This window comes from Geotrypetes seraphini, chromosome 2 (assembly GCF_902459505.1).
Source record: "Geotrypetes seraphini chromosome 2, aGeoSer1.1, whole genome shotgun sequence".
NCBI lineage: Eukaryota > Metazoa > Chordata > Amphibia > Gymnophiona > Dermophiidae > Geotrypetes > Geotrypetes seraphini.
In genome coordinates this window covers 319,753,224-319,774,821 of record NC_047085.1, presented here as the reverse complement: position 1 = coordinate 319,774,821, position 21,598 = coordinate 319,753,224, and the positions used below count along the sequence as shown (strand labels likewise).

General features: G+C 42.7%; 1 protein-coding gene across 1 annotated transcript in view; it reads left to right on the top strand.

Annotated features, from left to right (window-relative positions):
* Window positions 1–21,598, top strand: part of STT3B (STT3 oligosaccharyltransferase complex catalytic subunit B) — a 249,045-nt gene that overhangs the window by 176,865 nt on the left and 50,582 nt on the right. Inside the window, exons 6-8 of the mRNA XM_033930112.1 lie at window positions 3,445–3,543; window positions 6,031–6,177; window positions 15,720–15,768. Coding sequence (XP_033786003.1) covers window positions 3,445–3,543; window positions 6,031–6,177; window positions 15,720–15,768 — 295 coding nt within the window. The remainder of the gene's footprint in view (window positions 1–3,444; window positions 3,544–6,030; window positions 6,178–15,719; window positions 15,769–21,598) is intronic.

Sequence of the window (21,598 nt, the reverse complement as noted above, 5' to 3'; positions counted from 1 at the left end):
GAAGCTGAGGGGGGACAAGCCCAGGACAAATGCCAGGAAGTTCTACTTCACACAGTGAGTGGTGGACGCCTGGAACTCTCTCCTGGTGGAGATTGCTGTGGAACCCACCGTTCTAGGATTTAAGGGCAAGTTAGATGCACATCTCCTCAAAAGATGCATAGAAGGATACGGGTGACTTAAGTTTTCGCCAGGTTACACCTGGATAGGTCTCCACATGAGCAGATCACCGGACTTCATGGACCTAAGGTCTGATCCGGAGATGACAGTTCTTATGTGCACTTTTCATGCACATTTATTACAGCATTATTGTGTATATAGGGTTTAAAGTATATAACCACCAGATGGCAGTATTGCAGAACTTTTCCACATTTCCATAAACTGAATAATAGATCTGTTAGTTATGTTTCCTAACTGTAAATATTCCAGGACACAGATAAATAAAAGGAACATTGAAATGTATAATTTCTGAAATTTTAGAAGGCATGAGGAACCCACCTTAACCCTGTGAGTAGAACAGTGTTGCAAAAATTTTAAAATATGTGCCATTAGTATTGTGTTTGAAGCAGTCCACAGACAGATTTTTACAGTTGAGGATAAGAACTATGGGGCTCGTAATAATAATAATTTTTTTTTTTAAGTTTAAAAAGCGGCCTAAGTCGGCACTTGGGATGATCAAAAAGACAGATTATCCAAGTACCGATAATCAAACTGGTTTTTAGACATATCTAAAACCAGCTTAGGTCTTTACCCTGATTCTGTACGCCTAGAGCGAAAAGGGGTATTTGTGGAGGAGTGGATAAGCCAGGAGGTGGGCCAACCTAGACTTAATTGTCTGGCAGCCATAACCAAAATGGTTTGACAGGTTGCCAGACAGAACTTATATGTTTTGACTTAGACCAAGTCAAAACAGGTATAAGTTCTGAATCGGGCCACAATCAGCTCAGCGGCCCAGGCAACCCGTCCCCCTGTCCCAGTAACAATTGCGGCAGGAGAGATAACTAACAGACAAATAGGTCCTTAAGGTAGTCTCTCAAGGATATGCTCTTCACCTTTTGAAAAAGCCTCCATCCAACCCTCCAAAAAAGTCTACTTTCAGCTCGCTCCAGAAATCTCTGCTTCATGCAATACAATCATTTCCACCAAGGGAGAGGAGCAGAGCGTTCTACTATAAATACTTTCTGATTCCGGAAAAGACAGGAGATCTCCATGCTCTCAACAAATATTTAGTGAAGGAGAGATTTTACATGGTTTCTCTGGGAACTCTTACCCCTACTGGAAAAGAACGATTGGCTTTGCTCTCTAGATTTAAGAGGCCTATTCACTTATTCCAATATTGCCAGCCCATAGAAAATAACCTAGAAAGAGCACACTGTTCCAATGAAGAGAGAAGGGTATAATCATGGACCGCGGCCTGTTATTATTAAAGTGCTACGTTATACCCAAGTGAATGAGATCCTTGCTAAGCTACGACAAGTGCAAGATCTTCGCTGGAATGGAGCCAGGTATATCATGCCTGATTCTGATGATAATACTGTTCAACGTTGGAAAAAATTCTTAGTTAAGGCCTCAGTTAAAAGCAGTGGAAGCGCAGAATGGCCTGTTCTTTCCGTCAGTTATGAAGGTGCCACATAATAACTGCATGTGCCATTTTGAAAAACCGGAAGATCTGAGGGATTTTATAGAAAATTATAGAAGAAACGGACATTAAGTTTCACTATATGTATGACCATAGCTCCAACAATTTTGTATTATTTGAACATGATTCCTGTCTTTTGGCAGCAGATATGGAGTCATGTTCAAATTTTGTTAAATTTTAATGTTTCCTTAACATATGCGAGAGCAATTTTTAATCTTTTTGAGGCTCTTGTGGATATAACTAATGATAATAATAAATTAATATCAATATTGACAGCTATGGCAATTCAAACTATTTTGAAAACATGGAAAGATGTGTCTTTACTATCCTTTCAGCTTTGATGGAACTCAGTCTGTTTGATTGGAAAATATGAGTTAACCATAATGGAAAAGAGGGTAAAAAAGGCAAAATTTGATAGATTGTGGTTGCCTATACATGAATATGTGAACAGTAATAAGGATTAAATGTTGTAGTTGAATGTGTATGTAGGTAATTGTATATATGGAAGCTGCACTCTCTGTATAAAGGGTGGGTGGGCGGAGTTATGCTAGTAATCCATGAATATCCTGTGTTCTGTTTAACAAAGTTGGAAGCATTGTTTAAGAATCTTTGTTCTCTTGTCTGGATGTTTATTGTTATGAAAATTTTAATAAAAATTTTTGGAACTTAAAAAAGAGGTCAGATTGCCTGTGTTACAGTCTACAGGTTCTAAGAAGGATCAGATTCTGAAAAAGTTGTAGTACTATGATATTTTGAGGTTACCAGCAAGTTCAGGCATTGACCATGTTTTTGTGCTTACTAGTCAGGCACTGGCTGGTTCACTGGCTTCAAAGTCCATGATTTCCAAATGGATCTGCAGGGCCATTTCATCAGCATATATTGCCTGTGGAAAACAGTTACCAGTCTCCATAAATGCGCATTCGACTAGAAATATGATTTCTTCATGGGTGGAAGCTCGGACGATCTCCTCCGAAGAGATTTGTAGGGCAGCGACTTGGTCCACTCTACATACTTTCTCCAAGTTTTACAGAGTTAGTGTAGCGGCAAGGGAGGGCTTCGCTTTTGGGTCCTCGAGTGTTATGAGCTAGCGCAGTGGTCTTGCCCTAGATTTCTGGGACTGCTTTTTTACGCCCCATCCATCCAGAATGACAGACCTATTGCATTTGAAAAAAAGATTAGGTTCTTACCTCACTAATATATTTTCTAGTAGATAGGTGTGTCATTCTGGAGCCCTGCCCTGTAAGTTATCTCCTGCGACTGCCTACTGTCTCAATCAGAAAGTTTGAGTTCAAACTGAAATTTGGATATCAGTCAGACCTTAAGGGTATAAAGAAGAATCTATTTCTATAACATATTGGGGTAATACTTGAGCTTCATAAATGTTTCTGTTTGGCATGATTGTTTCAATTTGTTCAAGGACAGTGTTTAACATGTTTGTTATAATTTCATAGCAGAAGTGTTGTAGTTTAGGAAGTTTCCCCATACTCCTCTTTCACATGTGTTTCTACCTGCTTTGATACAAACTGAAGTGGGAAGCAGAGCCCTCTAGTGAAGGAGGCAAGATTCAAAAGCTGGAGTGGATTCCTTCTGCACGGCTCACAAGCATGAGGATATTACTTGTCTGTCCAGAATGACACACCTATCTACTAGAAAAGATATTAGCAAGGTAAGAACCTAATCTCTTTTTTATGTGTTACTTTAAAATGTTTTCTATATAATCCTTACCACCAGCCATGCAGAAAAAATCACACTGAATATCTGTATATTGATCTACATGTTGTTTTTTTTTTTTTTTTTTTTTTTTACAGCCTATAGCACCTTCTATATTGTGGGTTTAATATTATCCATGCAAATACCTTTTGTTGGTTTCCAGCCCATCCGAACAAGTGAGCATATGGCAGCTGCAGGTAAGTATAAATGGAAATCTTTGTTGCTTGTGAAAATGTGTACATCTAAAGCAGGTGTCTCAAAGTCCCTCCTTGAGGGCCGCAATCCAGTCAGGTTTTCAGGATTTCCCCATAAATATGCATGAGATCTATGTGCATGCACTGCTTTCAATGCATATTCATTGGGGAAATCCTGAAAACCCGACTGGATTGCGGCCCTCAAGGAGGGACTTTGAGATCCCTGATCTAAAGCTTGTAAATCAGATGAAATGTCCAGTGCTATGGGGGTTGTTGCCTTATCCAGTAAATTGTCCTCTGGCTATCAGTTTAAACTTAGTGAATAGTAGAAGAACTTGAAGTCTCTCAAGAAGAGACAGACGGACAAACATGTAAGCCAGCACTAGTATTTCTTCAGCCACAATCCCAGTTTGTGCAGTTTCGGCACATAACCCTGGGAAGGTGCAGGACCACTTGCCAAGGTTATGATGCCAAATTCAAATTTCACAACCCTGTTTGGGAAGCCCTGCTGTAAACATTGCCTGTTTTCAATAGAATTGGATCCTAATTATCTTCACTTCTCAGAATCAAAGTTATGCTTTTGACTTTGTAAAAAATTAAAATTGATATCCCATAAACAGGGAATTGCTTTTTATATTCTTCAATAAACATTTCCTGATCTCTAACTTTGACTTAATTTTGTTCAGATTCAGGCAATGTTGGTCCAGTTTTGTGTGTATTTGGAATTTTGTTTTTAAAGGAACTAGTTAGATGTGAAAGCAGAATTGAATAAATGTCCTGTGTTCAGTTGTGTCTCATGGATAAAATAAGCTATCAGAACACTCAGTTTGAGTGGCAGAGAAAATCATGGATTCAGATTTAGATTTCTGCCTAATCATCATCCAGTGCTTGGACCAGACCATTATTTTCTCACCTTAACTTACACCCCATAGAATAATGTGATTATTCATCCACATAATATCTCACATAATTAATGAGCATATGCAGCATGTCATAATCCTGTATAATTCCCCCAAGGTGCCCAGCATCTCCTCTCCCCTCCCCCATACCAAGGACTTCCTTTCCTTTCTGTTGAATATATGCAGATATCATAGGCGTGCCCAGCTGCTATTAATAATTAAAACAGGAAAATTAAAGCAAGCAAGGTGATACAAGGAGATTAATTTTGAAATTATTTGGTGTAAATAAGACGGATGAAATGTGGAACTATTTGTAAAAAGTTATTTAGAATTGGCTATGATAGAATCAAACTAAATGAAAATATTAAAGTTTAAGCTGGAATTCTTATAGTCCAGAAGTTAGAAAGGAGAAAAGATATGCTGACAAAAGAAAAGCTTATGTTAAGAACTGACAGAGATTAATAAAATCACGTTGTAAGGTAAGAGAAGGAAACCTTGTTCCTTATATATAGAACACACAAAGCTAATTGGGAGTTCATTCAGAAGTTAGGATTTGTCTGCTTCTATAGACCAGGATGCAGGCCTTTTACTGAAATGATTGGTGTCTGAAAAGGTTAAATAGGTCAAAAGTTATCTAGAAGTCATATGGAGAAAAAGTGAAACACTGCCACCTGCTGGGTTTAAAAATTGGGCTTAGCATTGGCAAATTTAGGATTTGATGTAAGATATTCCTGGAAAGGAAGTCATGTGATCAACTGTGCCATTGTATTCTACGCCTTTTTACACCTATGAACCAGCGGAAATAAAAGAATTATTTTGTGGACTGGTACCGGTCCAAGGACCGACGGTTGAAGAACACTGGTATATAGCATAACTCATGTCATAGTCCTGCTTTGTAGACTTAAATTTGAAAGTAATTATGGAGTTTATTACAACAAAACCAACAAAAGCTCCTATTCTACAAAATCCCATAAATCTCCTTTAATCTCCCCCCTCAGGCACTGTTCTACTTACTGGCGTGTTTGCTTCTATATTGCTCAGACATAGCTTCTCCACTTTGGTAAGGTCTATTGCAGGGGTGTCAAACTCAAACACATTAAGGAGCCGAAATCTAAAACATAGGCTTGAAGAAAGCAAAGATACTTACCTGTAGCAACTTTTGTCTGAGGACAGCAGGCATATATTCTCAGAACCCCCCCCCCCCCCCCCCCTTTCTTCCCTAGTTGGCTTCTTAGCTTTTTTACTGAACTCATGATTCCATAAGCATTGTCAAGCAGGAAGGCACTGGCACACATGCAGTATGGGCGCTGCCTAAAAAATTAAATTGACAGTTCACTTGGTAATGCCCATACCAGGTTATGTGGCTGATGTTACCCACATGTGAGAATATGTGCCTGCTGTCCTTGGAGAACACCTACTACAAGTAAGTATCTTTGCTATGTTGCTGGGAGCAAGAACTTAAAATGTACTTCAAATTACCATTTCTCCATTGTGCTGTATGAAAAAGATGGAATGTTTATTGTACATTGTTTTGAGACTCTTACTGGTAAGGACTAAATTGCCTGGGGTGTTTCCATCTCTTTTCACATAGGTGTCTTTGCACTGCTGCAAGCCTATGCTTTTTTGCAGTATCTGAGAGACAGGCTAACCAAGCAAGAATTCCAAACTCTGTTCTTCTTGGGAGTATCTCTTGCTGCTGGAGTTGTGTTCTTGACTGTAATCTATTTGACTTATACAGGTGAGTGCATTAAAATGTAACATGGTCCATGCTAAAAGTTCACGTTTCCAGATTTGATCAGTTTGTATTTGCTAACTTCAGTGTTCTCCCCAGAAATTTTTTCCAGCCGAGTGGCATGAAAAAGTAGCCGGGTGGGGCGGGATGGGGAAATTTAGTGGTGGGGAAAATTAACCCCCTCTTTTACTAAGGTGTGCTAACATTTTTAGCACGCACAAACATTAGTTTCTAGCGCGCGTGGTAATTCTGCGCGCGCTAAGCACATGCTAAAACCATTTTCACAACTTAGTAAAAGGAGCCCTAAATGTATACTATTTTTATTAGTTAATTATTATTATTTTCCAATGCTCAATATGACTTCCTTTTTTAAGGTTTGACACTTGTGCCAGAATATTTTTACTAAATTTAAGAAGCATCCAATGCTAGAAGGGAATAATTAGATATTTGCCCTCTTTCAAATGTTATAGAGGTTTAAAAAAGGGAAAGGCGTTAATGAAGTCATTAGGTTCAATCTAGCCATTTATTTCTGCATGAATTTAAACAACTAAAAAAAAGATAAATATAGCTCATCCAGTCATACAAGAATGGCTCTACAGCAGGAGTGCCCACACTTTTTGGGCTTGCGAGCTACTTTTAAAATGACCAAGTCAAAATGATCTACCAACAATAAAATTTTAAAAAACACAAAGCACACTATACGCAAAGAATTTGTTAATTATCATTTATATTTTTTGGGTTTTCAAAGAGGTAAAGGCAGATGACTTTATGCAATGTCACCTCAGGAACAACTATACAAAATTAGACAAATATACCCCCTTTTTACTAAACCACAATAGCGGTTTTTAGCTCAGGGAGATGCGCTGAATGCCCTGTGCTCCTCTCGATGCTCATAGGCTCCCTGCGCTAAAAACCGCTATTGCGATTTAGTAAAAGGGAGCCATAGTGCAAAATATAGACAGCAGATATAAATTCTAAAAAAAGACATTTTGATCACTAAATTGAAAATAAAATCATTTATCCTACCTTTTTGTCTGGTGATTTCATGAGTCTCTGGTTGCACTTCCTTCTTCTGTCTGTAAATCCAATATTTCTTTCTTTCTGCCACTTCCCTTTTCTTTCTGTCTCTCTTTCCTTCTCTCTCCCCCCTGCCCCCTCTTTATTTCTGCCTTTCTTTCTCTCTCTCTCCCCCTGCCTGTCTTTCTTTATCTCTCCCCCTGCCCCCCAAGCCATTACACCTATTTCTCCACTTCCCCGATTCTTTCCCTACCCCCCTAAGCCACCACGCCGATTTCTCCCTGCTGCTTCCCTGAGCTAGGCCAGGCACGTACAAGCGCTGGACTCACAAGACTTCACCTCTGACGTCAATTCTAACATCGGAGAGGAAGTTCCAGGCCAGCCAGCCAGCCTGGCCTGGCTCGGGGAGGCTCACGTATGAAGAAAGGCTAAAAAAAACTGCAGATGTACTCACTGGAGGAGCGAAGAGAGAGGGGGGACATGATTGAAACCTTTAAGTATATCACGGGGCGTATAGAGGTGAAAGATGGTATCTTCAGTCTTACAGGGCCCTCGGTAACCAGAGGACACTCGCTGAAAATCAGGGGAGGGAAATTTCAAGGTGATGCTACTTCTTCACCGAAAGGGTGGTCGATCATTGGAACGAGCTGCCTCAGCAGGTGATTGAGGCCAACAGCGTGTCTGATTTTAAGAGAAAATGGGATATTCAAGTGGGATCTATAGGGGAGTAAAAGTCAGGGAGTGGGTCATTGGTATGGGTAGACTCGATGGGCTAAGGCCCTTTTCTGCAGTCAATTTCTATGTTTCTATGAAGAAAAAGATTGCAAAGGCAATGCAATCGACTCGCATTGCCTTTGCGATCTACTGGTCGATCGCGATCGACCATTGGGCACCCCTGCTGTTATGGTATCCTGTCCTGACCTGAGGAAAGGGGTTTAGTCCCCCAAAAAACTGCCTTATTTCAATTTCCTATTTATAATCTTTAATTAATACAGTTACAATACTACTTGATTCTACGTAAAGCAACAAAAAAATTTTCTACCTTTTGTCGTTTCTGCTTTAATCATCTTCTCTTCGCTCTCTTCTTTCTATTCAGCGTTTGTCCTCACTCCCTTCCAAGCAACATCTGTCCTCTCTTTGCCCCTTCCACCCAGCCTCTGCCCTCTCTCTCTCTACCCCTTCCATCTGCTTTCCACCCTCTCTCTGCCCTTTGCATCCCCTGTCCACTCTCTCTGCCCTTTCCTTCCAGTGTCCGCCCTTTCTCTGTTCCATATGGCATCTTCCCTCTTTCTATGTCCCTTCAATAAATTGTATATCCCCCCTTTCTCTCCTTTGTAAATGATTCATTTCAGCTTCACCCCCTCCCCTATGCTCTGGCATATCTCTCTTCTCCTTTCCTTCCTTCCTTCCCAATACACCCCATGGTCTGGCATCTCTATCTCCTTCCCTTCTCTCCCCCCATGCCCTGGCATCTCCCTCCTCCCCCTCCCCATATGCGCTGACATCTCTCCCCCCCCACCCCATGGTCTGATAGCTCCTTTCCTTTCCCTCCCTCCCTTGGTCTTGGTGTCTCTTGCCTCTCCTCTCCCTTCCCTGGTCTTCCTACTTCCCTCTCTCTCCCCAATTGGGTGCTGCTGCAGCAGCACTTCTCATCCCCCTCCCCATCCCCAATTGGGTGCTGCTGCAGCACTTCTCTTCCCCTCCCTCCTCCCCAATTGGATGCTGCTGCAGCACTTTTCCTCCCCTCCCCCTACCCAATTGGGTGTAGCAGCAGCACTTTTCTTCCCCTCCCTCCTCCCCAATTGGGTGCAGCAGCAGCTTTTCTCTTCCCATCCCTCCCAGCTCACAAATCCGTCGGTAGAGTCGCTAGGCAAGTTGTAAGCTTCCCTCCATCGCTGACCTACCTTTCATAGGTCAGCAACGGAAGGAAGTTTACAACTTGTTGCTTTTACTTGCTTCGGACCTTCCTCATTGCCGGGTCCTGTCTACTTTCTGTTTCCGTGAAGGCAGGACCCGGCAGCGAGGAAGGCCCGAAGCAAGTAAAAGCATGCTGGCAAAAAAAAAAAAAAAAAAGGCAGGCATCAAACAAAATTTTCAGCAGACAGTCAGCCTGGGAAGGAGCATCAGCGGCAGCAGGAGGATTTGCCGGGCGGTCATCTAAATTAGCCGGGCACACTGCCCGGCTAAAAGACCCTGGGGAGAACACTGCTAACTTGGATTCACATAGCTATCAATATGCTGGTTTATTTATTCAGGTTATATAAGCTAGATATCCGTAAAGGTTTTTCCTATCCAGTTAGGATATTGGTTTTTTATGGAAACATTCTTCAGTGGCATATGTTTTAAGTTGTTAACCTGAAAGAACAAGTAGTTGAGATTCTGTTTTCCTTTCTGTCTCTTGCCATCATCTGTTGCATGTTTTCTTCAGTGCCATCTTTTTTTTCCTAGCAAACTTTAGTATTTTAACCTGTTCTTTTATTTCATTCTTGACTGCTCATATTTCCAAATACATTTATAAAACAGCCATTGCTCAAGCCTCTGTGCTTCTTTACTTTGAATATATTATAGGGTTGATGTCATCATTTTTCCTATTAGGGGATAGTGGATTTTGAGAATGATGTACTGGGCTGAGAATTTTTAGTCTGTTTCATGAGCAAAAATGGTAAGTACTGTGCCTTATTTGTGACTCTGAAGCAGTGTCTCTCAAACTGTGTGCCGGGAGAGATTCCAGAATTTTACTTTATTTAAAAAAATTCCCTTCATAAGTATACACTAGAATAGATGACATGTACATCATGTTCACAAGAGTCTGTCAGTGTAATGAGTGTCTGTGTGCTTAAGGATACAACCACCCAGACAAGCATTCTTTGATGTGAGTAGTCCTTGAAAACTGACAGCAAGTAATTTTAGATTTATTTTTTATTTTTTATGAGTAGTTATCCTAACTTGAGCAACAAAGCAATCAAGGCTTTTTTACTGTTTGGATCTTCTTATCTTTGCGAACTTGGATTTTCAGTTCTGACAGAAATTAAATCAAAAAAAGAGAACGACTGCAGATGGTGGATGATGAAATGTGTGTTTGCTTGTCAACCATTGAGCCACATTTTGAGTTAATTTGCACTCAAAAACAAGCATATCCATCACATTGATTAGCAATTCTTGTACAATCCGACTTTATTCCAGGACCAGTGGGTTTCCCTCCACCCGCCAAGACTTTGTAGGAAGCCTCAAAATTTCAGAGACTTAAACCCCCTCCCCCTCATACCTCATCACTGTGCCAGTGCCTCAGTCATTCTTCCTACAAGTCGTGCTGTAGGAACTGATCTTTTCTGCTCATGTTTAATTTTGCGTATTTACAGTAGTTGACATTCACAATTTTCACCCTCGTGTTGTGGAAGTTCCCTACGGAGAACATCCTTGACTGCAGGAGATTGCAGACCTTTGGAGAAAGTTTGCTTCTAGGGGGTTCACTGCTTATCAGTAAGTCCCCTGGACAGCCTGCACATCAAACATGGCTCAGGGACCATTCCCTTGGGAGCTAGCTCATCCCAGGTTCGTCTGCTAGTGGTTAGAGCGCAGGCTGAGTGGTACCAAGGAGGCTCGCCCAGGATCGGAGCCAGACTGCATTCTTCCACCAGGTGTCTGCGCGGCATTTTCGAGGGTAGCAGAGGTCTCCAGCCAAAGTGTTCAGGCCATTGGGGCAGTCAAAAGATTTGAAATCCAGATTTACAGTTCACTGATGCAAAGGATCCCTGTGAGCTATTTCAGCTCTGTCTGCAGTGTCTCTTATTCATCACATGTCACAGTACAGGCTGACAGCCTGAATCAATGATTTTGGGGAGTCTTAAAAAAGGTTTTTTTGGGTGGCTTCCCTGCATGCCCTACTCCTCCCCACCTTAAAAATCCCCAAATCACCTTTTTTTTGTTTTGTTTTAGGGTTCATTTGATTTTTCCCAGACTATTTTTCTTCAAAATTGGCACCTTGTGGCGGCCATCTTGGATTTTTCCCAATTTGAATTTAAACATATTTTTCATACTTCCAAGCTTTATTTTTGCAAGAATACTTCATAGATGGCCTCCCCAGGACAGGATAGGATGAATTCATGCCTCATTTGCAGAGGATGGCTGTCGGATGCACAACTGTGTTCCACATTGACTGCGGCCCACAAGAGGTGTGAGGCTTGCCCGGATTTGGTGCCTTCAACCTTTAAGGAGGGTCTGTCTGTCTCTTTTTTTGCTGTCTGTCACTCCTTGTCCATTGTCTGTTTTTTTTTTTTTTCTTTCTATCTCTCTCCCTGACCCCCTGTCCTTCTGTGTGTTTTGTCTTTATTTATGTCTGTCAGTCTATCTCCCTGCCCCCTGTCTATCTCCCTGCCTCCTGCCTGTATGTTTCTCATGCCCCTTCTCCCATCTACCTGTCTTTCACTCCCATCTACCTGTCTTTCAGTGTATGTGTCTCTATTTCTGTCTGTCTGTCAATGTCTCTGCCCACTGCCTATCTGTTTATCGTGCCCCTTCTCCAACCTACTTTTTTTTATCATGTTATATTGTATACAGTAGAAAGGGCAACGGGCGCAGGATACAGGAAACCGCCACATGCACACTCATAGCAAACCGTCATGCGCGCACGTGCCACATGCTTTAACATTTCTCTGCCGCACACTTTAACATTTCTCTGCCACGGAGCTACAGATCACGGAGGTAGAAGTGCGCATGCACGCTTAGGGTTTTATTATTATTGATAAATCCTGATAGAAAATAGCAAGTGCTATTTTAGAAATGATGTGTACAGTTTTGCTCTGTATTTAATATGTGAGGCTCTTGTGCATGACTTGAGTTCTCAGAAGTCCATTATCTGCTGACTTAATGCAAGGAAGTAACTGAAAATCTCATCTACGTTTTGATACTGTTTTCATTGTAAAGATTTTGCTTTACTGAAAGCTTCTTCACCCTATATGTCAATGCATCTTAACTTCGATACTCGGAACTATGGAGTGAGAGCAGTGCATAGTATGGAAACGTCATAGCAACTCGTTGGTATAGTGTTTCCTGCGTCTCTCAGCTGGGTAGTAAATAGACCATTACTGCCATTCTGTTTTCTGATAATCACACAGATGCTTTCTTGTCTCCTGAGCATTTCTGCCTGCTGCAGTATCACCCCAACATTATTTTTGGACTTTGGTGCCATCAGGCCAAGCACTTAGAAGACAAAGGGTCAGATGTATTGAGCATTCTTCCTATGGATACCCAGTTGGAAAAACTATTTAGTACATCAGGCCCAGAGTCTCCTGGGTGTACTGGTTATGGTGATTCTGGAATTGAAGACCTGCTATGCATCCAGGGAGCTAGGACTGAAACTCAGTGCTGCTGTTCTCCATTGGCCCCATGAGTAAACTATCCATTGACTAGGAGAGGCTCAGGGTAAGTGAGATAATAGAATAGCAGAGAGAATGTCTACTTGTGTATAAAAATAAAAAGACAGTGCCTACCTATCAGATGATGTGATGCATGAGTGGGAACAAGTGTTTAGGTTTAACATAAAGTAGTCTTCTGTATTGAAATATAGGAATTACTTTAATTTATTGTATGCAATATAATTGTTATCTTATATACTCAAATCCAACTCTAATATAAACTGAAGTAACCTTTTCCCCAAAAAAATGGAAGAAAGAAAGATTGACTCTAATATAAACTGGGGGAAGAGAGGGGTGTTAATATTCAAGTATACTGCCCGGCTCTGCACCAGTCCCACTCCCTCACTCCCTCTCAGGCTCTGCACCCAGCCTCACTCCCTCCCCTGCTCTGCACCCAGCCTCACTCCCTCCCCTGCCAGGCTCTGCATCCAGCCTCACTCCGTCCCCCTGCCCTGCCAGTCTCTGCGCCCAGCCTCACTCCGTCCCCCTGCCCTGCCAGTCTCTGCGCCCAGCCTCACTCCCTCCCCCTGCCCTGCCAGGCTCTGCGCCCAGCCTCACTCCCTCTCCCTGCCCTACAAGGCTCTGTGCCCAGCCTCACTTCCTCCCTCCCAGTGACTTGTACCCTCCCTCCCGATGCCTTGCAGTCATCTGCCAGGCTTGTAGTAAGACCCAGTGGTCCAGCAGTGGACCGGGACAGGAGGAATCCCTCCCATCGCCTGTCCCGGCCAACTGTACCTTCCTTTAACTCCCTCCCGGCAGCCAATCACTAGCAATTCTCCACGGAGCAGGAGTGCGGGAGGGCCGCTTCTGCTCTGGTTCACCTCTGGAACACTAGGGATTGTAAAAAGTACGAGGGAGAGGTGGGAGGGATTCCTCCTCTCCCGGCCCACCGCTGGACCACCATGAATTTTAAAGGAAGTTGAGAGGATGGATAAAAGTTTTTTTTGAGTCTGCCGGTACAGGAGGTGAGAGGATCCCTCCTATCCCGGCCCACCGCTGGACCACCAGGAATTTTAAAGGGAGGTGGGGGGGTGATTAAATGGTTTTTTGTTGTTGGTTTTTTTTTTGAGTCTGTTGAGACAGGAGGGATTCCTCCTATCCCTGCCCAACTGGTCTTACGGCAGGCCAGGCAGGGGCTTGCAACAGATCTGGGAGGGGGGCAGGTGGGCGCTGACCTGACTATAAGCTGAGATCCCCATTTATGGGCCATTTTTTTGGTTCAAAAATCTTGGCTTATATTTGAGTATATACGGTATATAAAAACAGTATTTTTCCTTTTGTAGTAGTTTTTGAAAAATGTTTTTTTAAATGTGGGAAACCATATCTTGGCTCCTCTAGCAAAAAGGAGTAGAAAATTCTGGAACAGATTCAGTCTCTGAGATGCTAAGCTTACCTAAATTTCTCTTTAGTTTTTTACTTTATTCCTGATACTAGATCTCTAATTACATTTCTGTTATGGCATTGGGATGACTACATACTAATTACGAGGGAATGAAATTTTACTTTCTTGCTTCTTAATCTTTATTGACATCTCCCATAACCATACCTGATTCTTTTTTTTTTTTTCTGCCCGCCACAGAATTTGAATTGCATCTAACTTTTCTTTTTTTATTGTTCTTATGATTTTATATTATCCTACAGGTTGAAATTTTGTGATATCTTGCAGTAGATATTGTCTTGTGATTTTTTTTTTGTGTGTGTGTGTGTGTTCTAGTTTTACATTTATATTTAGTACTAATTTTTAAGCCCGTTACATTAACGGGTGCTAGAGTAGATTTGTGTGTGTCTCTTTCCTCCGCTGTCCACCACCACCCCTTGCCTACTCCCCCTGTCCAGCAGTAGCCCTTCTCCCTTCCTTTTACCTCCCCCGTGTCAAGCAGCACCCCTTCCCCGCTCCCCCTGTACAGCAGCAGCTCTTCTCCCTTTGTTTTACATCTCCCCTGTCCAGCAGCACCTCTTCCCTTCTCCCCCTGTCCAGCAGCACTCCTTACCTGCTCCCCATGTCCCTTTTTCCTGCTTCCCCTGTCCAGTAGCACTCCTTATTTCTCCCCCTGTCCCTCTTCCCTCTCCCCCTATCCAGCAGCTCTCCTTATTGCTCCCCCTTCCCTGCTCCCCCTGTCCTGCAGCACTCATTGCTCCCCCTGTCCCTCTTCCCTGCTCCCCCTGTCCAGCAGCACTCCTTAATAGCTCCCCCTTCCCTGCTCCCCCTGTCCAGCAGCACTCCTTACTTGGTTGTTTGTGTCTGCCCTCCTCTTCTTTAAAGCAGCCTGGTGAGGATCGCGGCCAGCTGTAGTGAACCTCGCAGGCCACTCTGCACCTCTGTAGCATGTTCCCTCTGATGCAATCATGTATGTCAGAGGACACGTGCTATCAAGGTGCTGAGTGGCCTGCGAAGTTTGCTACAGCCGGCCGCGATCCTCACCAGGTTCCTTTGAAGAGAAGCGGTGTCGGTAGCGGTTGGTGATTGAGGGCGGGAGGGGGGAGTCTCCAGAGTATTCCCTGCCGCCGTGTTTTACAATAGAATTCGGCCACTGACCAGAAAACACGGCGGCAAGGATCACGAAACCCTAAGTGCGCATGCACGCTTAGGGTTTTATTATAGAGGATAACTTATTATTTGGAGATTTTTCCTGCTTCTGTAGAAAGTCATTTCAACCATGTCAGCAAGCTAAATTGTGGTCCATAACCCCAAAATACAATATACACCAACAAAAGAGAAAAGCAATACCTAAAGGAAATAAACCTCTGCAGATGACTGAAAGAGTGGTTGATCGCTGGAATAGTCTTCCACTACAGGTGATTGAGGCCAGCAGCGTGCCTGATTTTAAGGCCAAATGGGATCGGCACATGGGATCTATTCACAGGGCAAAGGTAGGGGAAGGACATTAAGGTGGGCAGACTAGATGGGCTGTGGGCCCTTATCTGCCGTCTATTTCTATGTTTCTATGTATGTTTCTATGACTTATCCTTCTCTTCAGCTTTTTCTTTCTAGTGTCCCTTCATAGTGTGATTTGGTGCAGTACATATTTGCCATATTCTTTAGTTCAGTTAAATGTGGTTATACTAGCTGTATACTATATATCTATGAGTGCTTAGTAATTTTCCACCTTTCTTTAGGTTATATTGCACCCTGGAGTGGCAGATTCTACTCACTATGGGACACAGGGTAAGCATGAGAAAAGGGGAGACAATATTATCTGTATTTGTTCTGTGTATTCTTGTCTTAAAAATCCCCTTCAGCTAGCTTTTTATTTCCAATATAAGATTCTTTTGTCTAACTTAAGATGAGTGTTTTACATGTAAAATGCCTCTTATAAAGCACCAGGCAACTTTATTGATAAAATATTGTAATCTCAGTGACGGTTCTCATGTGTTAAAGTGTGGGGTCCCGTTTGGATAAGATCGCAGTTGTAGAGAACCGTGGAGATCACAAATGGAACGACAAATTGAGAAAAATAAAAGCTGCCTGATAATATCCAGCTGCTGCTACGCAGTGTTAAACTGCGATCTTATGCAAATGTGACTCCTGAGGAAGGGTCATGTACTTAAACACATGAGAACCATCACTGAGATTACCATATTTTATCAATAAAGTTGCCTTGTGCTTTGTACATCGTCTCTGCAGTTTTTTCTTTTGTTATTCATCATTTGATTTGCTCACTGCAGACAAGTTGGATTGCTTCTTTTGTTTTGTCTTATAAAATTACTCCCATGTATATAAGTATGTACACATGGAGAGTGTGGCACAGTGGTTAAAGCTACAACCTCAGCACCCTGAGATTATGGGTTCAAACGCACACTGCTTCTTGTGATCCTGGGTGGTAATAATAATAACTATTCTTTTATACCGCCATAACCAAAAGTTCTTGGCGGTTTACACTAAAAAGAGCGGGACAATCAGCGAAATACAATAATACAGGTATATTAGATAGATTGTGAGCCCGTTGGAACAGACAGTGAAAAAAAATGCTTGAGTACCTGAATAAATTCATGTAAACCGTTCTGAGCTCCCCTGGAAGAACGGTATAGAAAATTGAATGAATGAATGATTAAATAAATTTACTTACAAATATAAATAAAACATATTCTACAATTTACCAATTATGGTCTTATGCAGACTGCAATAAGATTAGCTAGGCATTTCTAGGTAGTACAATCACGATAAAAATAAGATAACAGAATTGGCTCAAACAGAAAAGTATTTCTGAAAAAGTTAGTTTTTAATTCTCTGTAAAATATGTAGTCGGTCTGAGGTCTGATCTCTGTTGGAAGGGCATTTCAGGTCAGAGCTGCCTGGTACACAAAGGTTTATTTATTTATTTAAAAATTTATATACCGTATATGACTATGCGGTTTTCATATCATATACATAAAATCTTGTTTCCCTATGATTATCACATAACATAGACCATGTCTAAACAACATCATTAATTGTCCCTGTTATGAACAGGGATAAAGCACAAATTCAATCAATTCAGAAATACATGCAAGTTTTTAAATTATGCATTGCTGTCAAAAAAAATTCTAAAAGGCGATTATCGACTGAAATATTCTTTAGCATAAGAAGGCATTTCTTTTATATCAGGAAAATTCAGCAGACTTATCTTGTTACAGTTTCTTTGCATAAGAAGAAAAGATACTAGCTGACTAAGCGCCCCTTTTACAAAGCCACAGTAGCGATTACTTTTTAAATATTAGATGGCTCATTTTGGGTTCTTTTTACTAAGCTTTAAGCTGCAATAAAAAGTGGCCTTAGCATGTACTTATATGGGGTTTTCCTACAAGCCTAGACCATTCTTACTACAGCCGGAAAATAGCTGATTTTCCAAAATAATGGTCATGTGCTAATGTTCAAAAATATCAAAAAGCCTAAAGTTCTATATTCATGTGCTAATGTTGCCATAGGCTCGCTGCCATTATCAAAAATTGGCGTGTGAGCTTTTAGTGACACTTATTCTGTAGATGGTAAGGGCTCACGTGCTAATCCTGTCAATCAGCACGCAGTGATGTGACTACACTAAATGATCTATATTGTCATGCCCACTGCCCCCCAACCCAAACATGTCTCCTCTGAGAAAAATGTTATAGTGTGTGGTTTGCCACACTTCACAGAATGCTTCAGTGCATCCCTTGGTAAGCCCTTTTAATGCAACTCTCTGCTCTATAGGTAACCAATGTAACTTAATAAAGGGCTGGCATTGTCATATTTACTCACATTACAAAGCAGTCTAACTTCTGTACTCTGAAGTTTGAAATTTAACAGAAAATTTCTGAAGACAGCCCACATAAATAAAGGCTGTTACAATAGTCAAGCTATGGTAAGATTGTAAGCTTGAATCAAAATCTTAAACTAAGTGAAAACAATTATCTAATACCTCAAAACTGCCTCATTTTTTTTAAAAGCTTTTTTTCATTTAAGGCATTGATCTGAGATTCCTAGAAAGTAGTGAGTCCAGATAAACTTATAATACCTAAAAAAAAAAATCTCTAGGTGAAGATCGCCAATGTTAATTTTTATACCTATTCAGTTTCAGTGATGGTTTCCCAGCCAAATAATTTGGGTGGGAGAGGGTTCTTCAGTTTCAAAAAATGCTGGGATACTTATTTTTCCATTATTTCAACCATGTAAATTTACACCAACTTTCAGTTTGGTGTAATGAATATGGTTACATTTTAGCTGTGAATTAGACTGCCTTTTTTTGCTGCCATTTTATTATGTGCCTTCATAAAATAGTCTTAAAATAAGGGCCTGCTTGGGCCTACCTGATGTGAAATTACCCTCCAAGTCTGCATTTGTGTTTTATCCCAGGACAAGCAGGCAGCATATTCTTGACTGATGGGTGACGGCACCGACGGAGCCCCGGTACGGACAATTTTAGAGTGATTGCACTCTAAGAACTTAGAAAGTTCTAGCTAGGCTGCACTGCGCGTGCGCGAGTGCCTTCCCGCCCGACGAAGGCGCGCGGTCCCCAGTTTCTTAGTTTCCGCGGAGCTAAGAAGACGCGTGTTTCCAACGGCTGTTGGATTCTCTTTTTTTTTCGCCTTCCCGCTCGCGTATTTTTTCTCGTGAATTTCTTCACGTTTTATTATTTTCTTAATTTCAAAAAAAAAAGTCTATTTTTTTCGACTTTATTCGGTCGGCCCCGGCGGGGCTTCGATTTTGCTACGGCCGTTTTTCCCTTCATGCCCCCTTCACCGGGTTTTAAAAAGTGTCAGCGGTGTGCACGCCCTATTTCTTTGTTCGACCCGCATAAGTGGTGCCTCCAGTGTTTGGGTCCGGACCATAGGGCAGAAACGTGCACCCGCTGTAGTTCTCTTCAGAAGAGAACTTTGAAAAATCGCCAGATTCAACTGCGGATTCTTTTCGGTGCCGCTATGGAAGTTCCACCAGCATCGACTCCGGCAACTTCCTCTAAGTCGACACCGGTGGTTTCAACACCGCAAGAGATATCGTCGGTTTTGCACCCTGTAGGTAAGCCGGCTAAGAAGCCATCCCCTACTGTCCTTAGCCCGACAGTCGAACAAGCAGTGAGCCAAATCCTGCAGACTGCGCGCCAGCCCCGCAAACGCTCCGCTCCCATAGAAGTCACTGCCTCTTCATCGGCATCGACTTCGCCTGAGCGTCGAGCTGCACTGCAGGTACCGAGCAAGAAAAAAGCGGTACCGGTGCCATCGGGACCGTCTCTGGATGAGCGTATAGCATCCATCCTTCAGGTCCAGCTTAAGGAGCAATTACAACACCTGCTCCCTGCTCTGCTAACTCCGAACCTTCCGGTGTCGGTCCCCACTGAGCCTACGGTACCGATCGTCGACCAGCCTATGTTGTCGGCATCGACGTTATCGGCACCGCCAAAGTCTCTTTGACGTACGGCTCACTCGGCCTCTGATCCGGTACCGCTCTCTGACACCCGTATCGCTTTACAGCCACCGGGTACGGTGTCGATGCGTTCAGGCAAATCGGTACGCAAAACCAGGCATACCGAATCCTCTACTCTCTATCTCAGGGCCGTCTTCCATCAGTACGTGACCCTGATTTATGGGATGATTCAGAGGATCCCCTCGGTACCGAGGAGGATTTTTCATCTGATGAGGCTGACCCATCGGTGCAGGATCCTGCTAGTAAGCCAGAGCACTCTTCCTTCACTAAATTTCTGAGGGAGATGTCAGATACCCTTTCTCTCCCCTTGGAATCTGATTCTAAAAAGTCAAAAGCATTCCTGGATGCTTTGGACTTTGACCAACCTCCCAAAGAATTTTTAAAGTTACCCCTTCATGATATATTAAGGGAAACTTTTTATAAAAATTTGGAAACTCCTCTCACCATTCCAGGAGCTCCAAGGAAATTGGAATTACTATATAAAGTTATTCCTATTCCAGGGTTTGACAAACCTCAGCTTCCACACGAATCTTTGCTGGTGGAGTCAACCCTCAAAAAATCTGCAGGCTCTAGTGTGTATGCCTCTGTCCCTCCTGGCAGAGAGGGCAAGGCTAAACGACTTTACCAAAATGCTATGTTGGCCAACTATGCGTTCCACTTCTCCTTTTACCTGAAACATCTTATCCAGCAGATGGCCACTTTTCAAAAATACATTCCTGACCGTAAGCTTTCTGCTTTTCAACAATGCACTGCCAGTCTCTTGCAACTCAGAAAGTTTATGGTCCGTTCCATCTATGATACATTTGAACTGACATCCCGAGCTACTGCTATGTCTGTAGCGATGAGACGATTGGCATGGCTTCGCGTCTCAGACCTTGATGTGAACCACCAGGACCGCCTTGCCAATGCTCTCTGCCTGGGCGATGAGCTGTTTGGTGAATCTTTGGATACCACCACTCAGAAGCTTTCTGCCCATGAGACGAGGTGGGATACTTTATTGAAAAACAAAAAGAAACCCCCTCCTCCTCGTCCTTTTAGGCAGCAGACGTCGTATCAGAGGCGCTTTTCTGCTCGACCTATTCAGCCTCATCCTCCTCAGCCTCGGAGGCAACGGCAACAGCAACAACAGGCTCGTCAACAACAGCCGCCTGCCATGAAGCCTGTTACTCAGCCTAAACCAACTCAGTCCTTTTGACTCGCTTCTCCAGGGCATTGTCAGTCTTCCTCCCTCATGTCCTCTTCCACAGCCCATAGGAGGTTGACTGAACATTTTTCTGACTCGTTGGAAGTAATCACCACCGACCACTGGGTGCTCTCTATCATAGTAGCAAAACTGGGTGGAATTGTCCAATCAGAAAGGTGCACAAATAAAAGTGTCTTTCAACTCATCTGATTGATCTTTATTCATCCAAAGTAACTCGACCCGACATGTACATGTTTCGGCCCTAAGGCCTGCGTCAGGAGTCTTGAAGATCTTTGGTTATATGAACAATAATGTGAACCACTTGAAATGCCGTTTGTATCAAAACGCCGTCATACCGCAACCTTGCAGTAAATGAAAATCTAAACAGCTATAATGTCCTTGGGGTCTCCATTTGTGCTCTCTATCATAGCCCACGGCTACTCCCTCAATTTTCAGACTCCTCCGCCGTTAGGCCTGCCAAAAGAGTCTGCTTCCAACATGTCTCAGTCCCTCCTTCTCGCTCAAGAGGTTCGATCCCTCCTTCTCAATGCCATCGAAGAAGTTCCTCAAGATCAGCGAGGTCAGGGATTTTACTCCCGGTACTTTCTAGTTCCCAAAAAGACCGGAGACCTCAGACCAATCTTAGATCTCAGAGATCTCAACAAATGTTTGGTCAAGGAGAAGTTCAAGATGCTCTCTCTTGCCACCCTCTACCCTCTTCTCACTCAGGGCAACTGGCTATGCTCCCTCGATCTAAAAGAGGCTTACACACATATTCCTATCCATCTGACGTCCAGGCAATATCTACGCTTTCTCATCAATCAAACTCATTATCAGTACAAGGTGCTACCCTTCGGTCTGGCCTCCTCTCCCAGGGTATTCACCAAGTGTCTGATTGTGGTAGCGGCCTATCTCCGCTCTCACAATTTTCAAGTC